The following is an 11,693-nucleotide window of genomic DNA, read 5'->3' as shown; positions in this document are numbered from 1 at the left end:
GGTGGAACTGCAACGCTTGTAACGGCATGGTTAACGGGACAGGCTAACGGATCGCCTGTTCCTGCTGGAGTACAAGATAAAGTCGCCGGTGTAGAAAAAGGTAGCGGGGCAGCAATCATAGAAACTTATAGCGGCTGTCCGTCTACATCGTCCGCTGCTACTGGTCCAAAGGAAAGTTCAACACCAATGCAGCAAAGAACTGAGAAAGTGGGAGCTCTTTTCGACCCTTTGGGATACCAGCACGTGATCTACAAGCAGAAACAGGTTGCGGCTAATTGGAGTGTACACCCCAGTTTGCCATATCAAGCAAATACGGCGGTGTTTAACCGGGCTACGGAGCCCAGTACTGCCGCGTACATGGGCCACACAGGTCTGGGAGCGCTCAATAGATCGATTGAGCACGTGCCACGGCAGCAATTTGACAATGTGCATTGTAATAATGCGACGCCGTAATATGGATCGCTGACACCTGCGCAAATCAGCGCGCGACATGTCATCAAAACAAAAATTTACCAATTTTTACAGGTAAAGCAAGAGGAATGGTTGATCTTTATCAGCAATTATGAGCAATCCACAGAGAGATGTGGATTCAGCAACGAGGAAAATCTCATCAGGCTTCAGAAGTGCCTCAGAGGGCAAGCCCTGGATGCGGTGCGTGGAAAACTTATGATCCCAGCTACAGAATGTTGTATGGCCGCTCTGAAATAGTACATGCTGCTCTGCAGCAAAAGCTCCGAGAGGAACCAGCAATAAAGTCAGACAACTTGAACACCGTTATCCGACTGGCCCTAGTTGTCCAAAACTACTGCGCAACGATAGCGGCCATTGGTATGCACGAATATCTTTACGATCCCACGCTTGTTGCTAAGATGCCCAGCAATATGAAATTGGATTGGGGCCGGCATCGAATGTCGAATGAAGGTAGCAGTTTGGACACCTTTGATAACTGGCTGTTCAATGTGGTAATTTGCGCCACTATGGTCACGCCCTACGAGACACCACTGGCTGATAACGAAAAGAAGAGCTCCGCGAAAACCACTAGAGAGCGAATTTTTGTGCACAACACGGTAGATAGCGCTGAGGGTTCTCAGCAACAACGTTCACAACAGAAACAGGAGAGGCTTTCATGTGCGAAGTGCGCCGGTAACCACCGTCTATCAGATTGCGACGACTTCAGATCAATGGGTACAAATCAGCGCTGGGAACTTGTTAAGGAAAAGAGGCTCTGTTTTTTCTTCTTTCTACGTCATTGTGCACAACAGTGTAATTCAAAGAAGAAGTGTCATATAGATGGTTGCGAGTCAACGCACCATGTGCTGCTGCATATGCCTACCATGAGTGGTAGTAAAGTCGAGCACACGGGCCAAGGTAGCAACCACCGGATTATGGCAAGTGGGTCTGCCGTTATGTTTCACGGCAGCTCCGCAAGTAAGACACTGTTTCGATATGTTCCAATCACGCTCTATAGTAAATCAAAAAGCGTGCGCGCATATGCATTAGTGGATGAAGGAGCTGAGTGTACGTTAATAGAAAGAGCGCTTGCAGACGAGCTGGAATTAGATGGTCCTGCGATCCAGCTGTGTCTTAAATGGACAGGGGCATAACCAAGAATGAACCTGAGTCGATGTCCGTGGCTGTGATCATTTCAGCTCCAGAGCATAACGCAATACAGTATGCCTTAAAAAACGTGCGAACAAACGCGAACTTGGACTTACCAGAGCAAAGTATCGGGCCTCAGTTGCTCAAGTCTCGGAAGCACTTATCTACGCTTCCTATTCTGCCGTATAACAACGTCAAGGCTCAGCTTATCATTGGTTTAAACAGTATCAAAATAACTGCACCCTTGGAGATACGAGAAGGTGAAAACGACGTCGTCATAGCAGCGCGAATCCGACTAGGATGGGCCGTACTTGGCCGCCCCATTGTGGGAGACAGCACCACGCCTAGGGTGCTACATATTTGCCAGTGCAGTGCGGCGCGTGGGATGGATAAAGCTGTGAAGAACTATTTTTCAATTGAGTCGCTAGGTGTGAGCATTTCCTCACATCCGCTGAGATCCAAAGAGGACGAACGCTCGATGCAGATTATGGAGGCAACAACAACCTATCTGGAAGACGAAAAGCGCTGGCAGACCGGCCTGTTATAGATGTTCGATCGCATGCACCTGCCAGACTTTTATCAGATGGCTGTTAAGCGCCTGAAATGTTTACATGCAAAGATGTCAAAAGACCCACCACTGAAACAGTTCATGATGAACACGATGCACGATTACAAACAGAAGGTTCTTCCTATCTTTACAGTCACCAATCCGAACAAGAAAAAGACTCGCCTGGTTTGGGATGCGGCTGCCAAAGTTAGTGGCATGTCGTTGAACGATTGTTTGTTGAAAGGTCCAGATACACTAGCGTCTTTGATGGGGGTGCTAATACGCTTCCGAGAGCGTCCTTTCGCAGTATACGGCGACATAAGGGAAATGTTTCATCAAGTCAAGGTGCGCCTAGAAGACCAACCGGCACAGAAGTTTCTCTGGCGTGATGGAGATTCGTCACGCTTCCCCGAAACATACGTTATGCAAGTCATGACGTTTGGAGCATCCTGCTCGCCAGCTCTAGCAAATTACGTCAAGAATAGCAATGCCGAGCGGTTTGTAGCGGAGGATCCGGATGCCGTAAAGGCGATTTGCGAAAACACATTTGTCGACGGATGGCTGCAGTCGGTGGATACCGGAGCTGAAATGATACAGTTAGCTGAGACTGTAAAAAGGATTCATGCAAATTCGAAGCAAGTTATACAGGCGCTGGAAGACGACTGTGAGGAGTTGGACTAGCGTATCAGCGCTCAAGATGAAGCGCAAGAGAAGGTCTTAGGCCTGTGGTGGCTACCTGGACAAGATCTGTTGACGTTTGTGGCGACGCCGAACTTGCTCGCGAAGGCATCTAAGGAGCGCCCAACTAAAAGACGTGTTCTGAGTGTGATCATGTCTATTTTCGACCCGCTCGGGCTGCTAGGATTCTTTAATATACGCGCTAAGATCATTTTTCAGAACATATGGCGATCCAATATCGGATGGGATGACGAGCTCACCAACGAAGACGAAGCCGATTTGCAACACTGGCTTGATCTAGTTTCAAATTTGAATGCCGTCCGCATTCCACGGTGCATGAAGTGGGGGGGCTGAACCCAGGCTGTGCAGATGCATACATTCGTTGACGCCAGTATGAATGCTTACGCCGCAGTTGTATTTTTGCGGGCTGAACTTGATGGCCAAGTACATTGCAGTTTGGTCGCCACGAAACGAGAGTAGCACCCCTAAAGCCCGTATCCATACCTCGAATGGAACTGATGGCCGCGGTCTTAGGTCTGAGACTGGCCAAATGTATCCTAAAGGAAATGTCGGTACCGATACATAGACGAACATTCTGGACAGATTCAAAGGATGTGCTCTACTGGATCCGTTCCAATGCTCGAAAGTTCCAACAATTCGTAGCGCTTCGGATAGCAGAGATTTTAGAAGAATCAGATGTGGACAGCTTGGCGATGGGTACCATCGGCTCAAAACGGGGCAGACGATGGTACGAAATGAACTAAAACGCCTGAAATTCATGGCTCAACCAGGTGGTTCATTGGACCACCATTTTTGTATCTAGAAGAATCGCAGTGGCCACAATCGGCCCTGCATTAAACATGTTGTACCATGCTGAAGAACAGCCCAATCACACGTCGTCCTGGAGATGTATTCTGCCGGATCTGCATCGTTTCAGCAAGCTAGAAAAATTGAGAGCCGTACAGCTATGCGTACTGGATTTCCTACGGAATATTACTAAGAAGGTCAGATTGGACAGAGGACTGGATCTGCAGAAGACGCTGCTCCTTAAAAGAAGCAATGAAATGGATGTGATTTTTATCCGGATTTGTCAAGGAGAGGAGTTTTATTGTGAGATCACCTGCTTAAGGTCGGGGCGCCGCTTACTGTTTAAGTGCTCCCCTTATGTGGATGACTCGGGCATTCTACGTATTAAAAGACAAATAGACAATACAGAAGAAGTCGAGCAATAATAGAATAATAGAATAATAGTGTAACAGAATAATAGAATAATAGAATAATAAAATAATAAAATAATAAAATAATAAAATGATAGAATAATAGAATATTAGCATAATATAATAATAAAATTATATATTATTGGAATAATATAATAATAGAATAGAAGAATAATCGAATGATAGAATAATTTAATAATAGAATATTAAAATAATAGAAATATGAAATTATAATATGGTAGAATAATTGAATTATTGAATAATAAAATAATATACTAATAGCGTAATATAATAATAGTATAATAGAAGAATAGAATAATAGAATAGTAGGATATTATATAATACAACATTAAAATAATAAAATAAACGAGTAAGAGAATTTGTATTCTCTTAATATTCTTTTGAATAATAGCAAAATAGGATAATAGGATAATATAATAATAAAATAATATAATAATAGAATACTAGAAAAGTATAATTGAATAATAGAATAAGGGAATAATAGAATAAGAGAATAACAAAATAATAGAATAATAGAATAATAGAATACGAGAATAATAAAGAGTAATAGAATAATGAAAAATGTAATGATAGAATAATAGAATAAGAGAATAATGGTATTATTCCATTATAAAAAAAAATAATAGATTATTAGAATAATAGATTATTAGAATAATAGAATAATAGAATAACAGAATGATGGAATAATTTAATTATATAATAGTAGAATAAAAGAATAATAGAATATAATAATATAATAATAGATTAATAGAATAATAGAATAGAATAATAGAATAATCGAATAATAAACTAATAGAATAATAAAATAATAGAATAATAGAAAAATAGAATAATAGAATATTAGAATAATAGAATATAAGAATAATAGAATAATTGAATAATAGAATACGAGAATAATAGAATAATTAAATAATAGAATAATAGAGTACTAGTATAATAGAATAATAGAATAATAGAATAATAGAATAATAGAATAATAGAATAATAGAATAATAGAATAATAGAATAATAGAGAAATAGAATAATCGAATAACAGAATAATAGAATAATAGAATAATAGAATAAGAGAATAATTGAATAATAGAATAATAGAATAATAGAATAGAATAATAGAAAAATATAAAAATAGAATAGAATAATAAAATAACAGAATAATAGACTAATAGACTAATAGAATAATAGAATAATAGAATAATAGAATAATAGAATAATAGAATAATAGAATAATAGAATAATAGAATAATAGAATAATAGAATAATAGAATAATTGAATAATAGAATAATAGAAAAATAGAATAATAATAATATAATAATAGAATAATAGAATAATAGAATAATAGAATAATAGAATAATGGAATAACAGAATGATAGAATAATAGATGAATATATTAATAGAATAATAGAATAAAAAAATAATAAAATAATAGAAAAGTAGATTAATAGAATAATAGAATAATATAATAATAGAATAATGGAATACTAGAAAATTAGAAAAATAGAAACAGTAAAATAGAATAATAGAATTCTAGTGTTGGATCCACAGCGTTTTTTTGACCTTGTAAGAATTTTATCTCAAGTGGGCGTGTATGGATGGTATGAAGTTTTAATAAAGGTTTTACAAATTGATGAGCAACACGACTGACTACTATGAATATGCTTACAGAACTGATTTCTTAACATAAATTAAGATTAAAGGGACCGAGCGATTACCGAGTGCTTAATCTTAACATAATCTTAACATAATCTGCTTTGACATTGCTATTGATACTCTGACTAATGTATATATGAGGTATATGACCGAACATCCCGGCCGCATTGAAAGAATTATCTTTCAAGAACAGGTAGAACAGCCAGCTTATGTACTGGCCGGCAACAGAGGTCAGAGGCAGTGCGAATATATACTACACGAACCCGGTTATCTTTGCCACTTATAGGTGTTCACTGGACCGCAGAAGTCGACTCCAACGTGGCGAAATGGCTTGTCTGTGGATAAGCGCTCAGGTGGCAGGGAACACATGACTTGACGAAGTAGAACTGGACGATATCTGACACAGTGTACACAAGAACGAACAATGCTGCGTGCTAAAGCTCTTGCGTTTATGACCCAGAATTGAAGCCGCAGCAGTCCAACTAATTTATTTTATTCCTGCATGGTAATTGCGCAAGTGAAAATGCCGAACATAATTGTGGACAAATTGTGATTCCTTGGGAACAAGTAAAGGATGCCTTTGACGAGAGGAGATATCAGCATGCTCGAGTCTGCCGCCAACCTTAATGAGCTCGTATCCAGAATAGTCATCTATGAAGGGGCTGAGAAATTTCAGACTGCTCTTCAAATCTCTTTGTTTTCTTAGCAATTGCAAATCTTCCTTGAAATAGTGCTGTTGGATGATCCTAATGATGCAGTGCAACGCGTGGCGAAGTTCTTCTGGGCATGGCGGCGAACTTTCGACGAGGTGTTCCTTTTTGTCAATATGGTAAAACCGCAACATAAATGCCATAACTCGAAGCGCCCGAATGTATGAACTAGTTCCGTTCAGCCAGTCCAGAATAGAATTACTTTCGATAATTGCAGCAAATGTAGACTTCCTTTTTTCAGCATCGATAATGTCCATGTCCAAATCATTGTCGAATTGTTGGCAGGGCCATTGAGTCTCGGAATCACGCAGAAACGCAGGTCCTGTAAGCCAAATTGATTGCTGGAGCTCATTAGCTGGGCATCCACGTGACACAATGTCAGCAGGGCTTAATTTTGACGGTATATGTCTCCACCTTCCATCTGCTGTTTGATCTTGTATAATGGATACTCTATTTCCAACAAATGTCGACACGATAGAGTGTTGTTGCAGCTAGTGCAAGACATCAGACCAGAAATGCGCGCTGTGCGCCTTGCCGATGAATATGTTTTTGACAGTTGTATATAACTTACTCAGAAGTTGAGCTCCGCTTAACTCTAATCGAGGAAGCGTCAGCCTCTTGACAGGAGCCACCCGAGATTTAGCAGTCAGAAGGTGAACCTGGACACTACCATACGAGTCCGTGGAACGCACATATACGCAACAGCCGGAAGCACGTATTGATGCGTCACAGAATGCGTGCAGTTGTATGTCTGTGAGCTCAGCTCTCAAGCAAAAACGGGGTACTGAAATCGACGTTACGCAGTTTCTCCATGCTTGTAGAAGTGATTGCGGAACAGATTCATCCCAGGCGAGTTTTATCAGCCATAGCTCCTGTATGATGATTTTCCAGACGATAATGATTGGTGCCAGCAATCCTAATTGATCGAACAGAGAAGACGCAGACGAGAGAATAGTCCTCTTTGTGACTATTGAATACAATTTTTTGGGTTTAAATTCAAATAGTAGCACATCACGACGTTGATCCCAAGCTACGCCAAGTGCGCTAGTGACAGCGTTTTCATCCAAGTTTGAATCCTTCACCGATTCGTCATTCCTAACGGCGGGATGATTGGAGTGCTACGTAACCAATGGGAAGTGTCCTCGGCGAAGTGACCTCGTGTTTGATGTTCTGCAACTCGATGAGCTAGTTTGCTCCGCATAGCAGATCATCAATATAAAACGATGATTTTACAATGGATGCGCCAATGGGAAACTAGTTCACATGCAGATCTGCCAGATATTGCAAACTGCGAACTGCTAAGTATGGGGCCGAGGCCGTTTCATACGTCACTGTATTTAGCTCAACGGTCTGCAAATCACCATCAGGGGATGCTCTGCAAAATATATATTGAAATTTCCGATCCACTGGGCTGACTAAAACTTGTCTATACATTTTCGTAATGTCCGCTGTGATGGCGAAACGAGCCAATCGAAAACGAAGGAGAAGTATTTACAGATCTTCTTGGAGTGTTGGGCCAACGAGAAGCAAATCATTCAAATAATGCTGGAACGATGAAGTGCACGAGGTGTCAAACACGACTCGTAACTTCGTTGATGCACTGCTGGGTTTAAACACACAATGGTGAGGTATATAAAAGTGTGGCTCACATAATCTGGGATTCGTCACTAAAGTCATATGGCCAAGATCCTCATATTTTTTCATGAAGGTTACATATTGCGATTGAACAGTAGGCTGCTGACTGAGGCGCCTCTCGAGCGATAAAATCGACGACGTGCAACATCGCTTGAATTGCCAAGGCACATTTGATCTCCCTTGAAAGGTAGACGCACGACAATCCTGCCGTTATTCATCTGTGTTGTCCTTGAATACATATCTACACAGAGCCGATGTTCTGGATTGATTGACTTTGGAGAATTTTCTAGACCATCAATGCCCCACAGTAATTGAAGATTTTTGTCAATTGACTCCTCCACAGAAAGCAAGCACGTTGATGACTGCTTAGCTGACTGATGACGATACTTCCCAGACACAACCCATCCAAGCAACGTTTTCTGAAGGACTGGCAAATTGTCTCCAAGCTTAATCTGTACAACATCCAGGCATTCGGAAAATGCCTCGGTACCGAGGAGATCTATTCGACCTGACCTGTGGAAAGTTTCGTCTACAAGTGGTGCATTCGCGGGCAACCTCCAATCTGAGGTGTCGATTTCCGAATCCGGCTGGTAGGCAATGTCACACGTTATGCAGAACTGTAGTGTTACTTCAAATGGTGACAAACGAGATTTAATTCCAGTAATTGTACAATTGTTCATTTAAGTCGAGGTCTCCCCTATGCTGCGGATTTCGAAATGATGCTTATCACGGAGTAGATGCATTCGTTGGGGAATCGATAAGTTATGAAATTGACTTGGGAACATGAGTCAAGCAAGTCTCTGCTTTGTTTATACGCCCCTGATGAATCTGGCACTAGTACCTGTGCAGTAGCAAGAATTATTTGTCCGCCTAGTGATTGATTCATATGCGAGTGCGTTGCAGCAGGAGTCGTTGTTGAGGACATTTGCGCTATGGATGATGGCCATGAAGACGATGATGATGCAGGCGGTTGGCCAAAATGCAGAAGCGTGAGATGGCGATGCTTGCAGCTTCGACAACGATTGTTAGACGGACACTGAGCCATCGGATGTCCTAATTGAAGGCAATTAATGAAAAATCCAGCATCGGAGCTGGAACAAACAATGCATGTTGGATTAGTAATAGAAAATGATAATCCCTTCCTAGGACTGTACACGTGTTTTTGTTTCGAAGAATCAGCCTTGCCGCTTGATTGCAGAAATTGACAATGACGTTCCAAAATAGTTGTGCAGTGAGCCCAATTTGGCAATGTACGTAAGTCAAGAGACTCATTCCACTTGTTACGTGTTTGCTGGTCACATTTTCCGATGACGATGAATATCAACATGGCTTGGGCAATATCTGATCCGGTACCCAATGACGATAATGATGAATACAGGGCTGACAGATTGTCCAGCAGACTGCACAGCTGATTTCCGTCCGGTTTGTCGACTGGCTGTAGATTGAATAGTGATTCTATTGTGACTAAAAATGTAAGTGTAGGATTGTCATAACGTGCACTGAAACGAGCAAGAGCCTTGGGATAATTTTCCTGAGTCACTTGGAGTGCCTTTACTGCCTGTAGGGCAGGGCCCTTCAAGCAATTCAGCAGATGATTAAACTTTTCAATGTTCGAAAGAGAGTACTCACGACCGATAATCTGATTGAATGATCTAATGAAGTTTTTAAACTCTGCTCGTTTCCCATCAAATACAGGCGGAGCCAATCGAGGAAGACTCGATGGCGGCGAAGAGCGAATTGGAGCAGGGTTAGAAAATGAGGTGCAGTGCAGTACATCATCCGTTGGGATTGGATGGACAATTTGATACTCACATATGTGTCTTCCACCTCTGCACGTCCATTGTCCAATTCAATTTCAGATTCTACTTCCAAAACCTCCTTAATGTATATCTCCAACATGTCCAAGCGTAATTGTAGCTCACCATGTGATAGTCTTTTTTCACTGCCATCGACCTCAGTAGACACTCTTACCAAATCCTCTAAGTGTGCGATATTGCCTTTTATGTTCGGTCGCTTACGTAAGTTTGCTTCAAGAGTTGACATTTTGTATCGAGAATGTTGTGATCACCGATGGGACCGAGCGACAGTTTTGATACTGCCAAATTTTCACAGCCTAACTTTAACCTGATAATGTCACTCTCACTAATGTGAGCGAGCGACAGTTCAAATGCTCCCACTGTTAACAGAACAGCTAAGAATGTTGCGCTCACCGATGTGAGGGTCGCTTGCAGTGATGAAGCAAAATGCAGTGAAAAAGCAGAGGCAGCGAGCTTCCAGCGACGAAGCAACGGTAACGAGAATGCAGCAGCAAAGCGAAGGTAGCGAGTTTCCAGCGACAAAGCAACGGCAACGAGAAAGGAGATGTGAGGCAAAGGCAATGAGCAATCAAACTCAGAGCGTATCCAGCGCGAAGTAACGGCTACAAGAATGCGGTAGCGAAGCGAAGGTAGCGAGTTTCCAGCGACGAAGCAACGGCAACAAGAAAGAAGAACTGGCCAAATGTTGCTGTCGATGCTGAATTTTGCTCAATTTAACAGCTGTGATCTGCTCGTAATGATCCAAGTTTGAGATGTTGTTGGTGATAATCTCACGCTAGGGCAAAGCGCGCGGTGCATCTCCATTTAGAAAGTGTCCTGCAGTGAGAGCGCTGAAGTCGTTGGGATCAGATGATAGCGGTGACAGCGGGCGAGAGTTGAGTACTGATTCTATCTCAACGACTGCGGTGTTCAGTTCCTCAAAGGTGAACCGGGTGTTAGTGAGGGTACGCAGCAGCAGACTCTTTGCGCTCTTGACAGCTGCTTCCCAAAGACCGCCAAAGTGTGGAGCCCTAGGTGGAATAAAATTAAAGGTTATCTCTTCAGAGGAACAATATGATAGGATAGCATCTTGAGTCCTAGTGTTGAACACGAACTTCCTTAACTCGAGTGGCTTGTTGGATGCTCCGACAAAATTTGTGACGTTGTCACAATAGATGTGCGATACTGGTCCACGACGGGCAACCATGCGATTCAACAATTCCAAAAACTTATTCGTTGAAAGATCCGTTCAATGTAAACGGCCTTTACGGCCATGCAGACATATATGGCGATATAGGATTTTGTGGGACCCTTGCCACGTATTCGAAGATAGGTGTTCACTGGACCGCAGAAGTCGACTCCAACGTGGCGAAATGGCTTGTCTGTGGATAAGGTGGCAGGGAACACATGACTTGACGAAGTAGAACTGGACGATATCTGACACAGTGTACACTAGAACGAACAATGCTGCGTGCTAAAGCTCTTGCGTTTATAACCCAGAATTGAAGCCGCAGCAGTCCAATTAATGCCTGCATGCTGTCCAGAATTTTCAGCATCAATGATGGCCCTGTTAACAATTCGACAATGATTTGGACATGGAGTCTCGAAATCACGTAGAAACGCAGGTCCTGTAAACCAAATTGATTGCTGGAGCTTATGAGCTGGGCATCCACGTGACACGATGCCAGCAGGGTTAAATTTTGACGGTACATATTTCCACCTTCCTACTGCTGTTTGATCTGGTATAATGGAAACTCTATTTCCAAAAAATGTCGACAAGGTGATAGAATGTCGTTGCAGTCAGTGCAAGACAATCTGCGAATCAGACCAGAAATGCGCGC

General features: G+C 41.9%; 2 protein-coding genes across 2 annotated transcripts; one reads left to right on the top strand and one right to left on the bottom strand.

Annotated features, from left to right (window-relative positions):
* Positions 1 to 2,218: 2,218 nt before the first annotated feature.
* Positions 2,219 to 2,827, top strand: LOC138911743 (uncharacterized). Its single transcript, XM_070211125.1, has one exon. It carries the CDS (start codon positions 2,219 to 2,221, stop codon positions 2,825 to 2,827), a length of 609 nt encoding a protein of 202 aa, XP_070067226.1.
* A 7,821-nt stretch (positions 2,828 to 10,648) lies between these two features.
* On the bottom strand, positions 10,649 to 11,059 carry LOC138911742 (uncharacterized). The gene is made up of 2 exons (XM_070211124.1): positions 10,968 to 11,059; positions 10,649 to 10,883 (listed from the first exon to the last, which is right to left on the bottom strand). Exons 1-2 carry the CDS (start codon positions 11,057 to 11,059, stop codon positions 10,649 to 10,651), a joined length of 327 nt encoding a protein of 108 aa, XP_070067225.1.
* Positions 11,060 to 11,693: the final 634 nt, after the last annotated feature.

This window comes from Drosophila virilis, unplaced genomic scaffold, assembly GCF_030788295.1.
Source record: "Drosophila virilis strain 15010-1051.87 unplaced genomic scaffold, Dvir_AGI_RSII-ME tig00002381, whole genome shotgun sequence".
In the NCBI taxonomy this organism is placed as follows: domain Eukaryota; kingdom Metazoa; phylum Arthropoda; class Insecta; order Diptera; family Drosophilidae; genus Drosophila; species Drosophila virilis.
This window is presented reverse-complemented; position numbering and strand designations above follow the sequence as displayed.

Bases quoted from the DNA above. Each gene is read 5' to 3' on its own strand.
- LOC138911743 (XM_070211125.1), top strand. From the start codon at position 2,219: ATGTCAAAAGACCCACCACTGAAACAGTTCATGATGAACACGATGCAC.
- LOC138911742 (XM_070211124.1), bottom strand. From the start codon at position 11,059: ATGGTTGCCCGTCGTGGACCAGTATCGCACATCTATTGTGACAACGTC. The intron at 10,884-10,967 runs GTTCGTGTTCAA...TATTCCACCTAG, and splicing joins AAGCCACTCGAGTTAAGGAA to GGCTCCACACTTTGGCGGTC.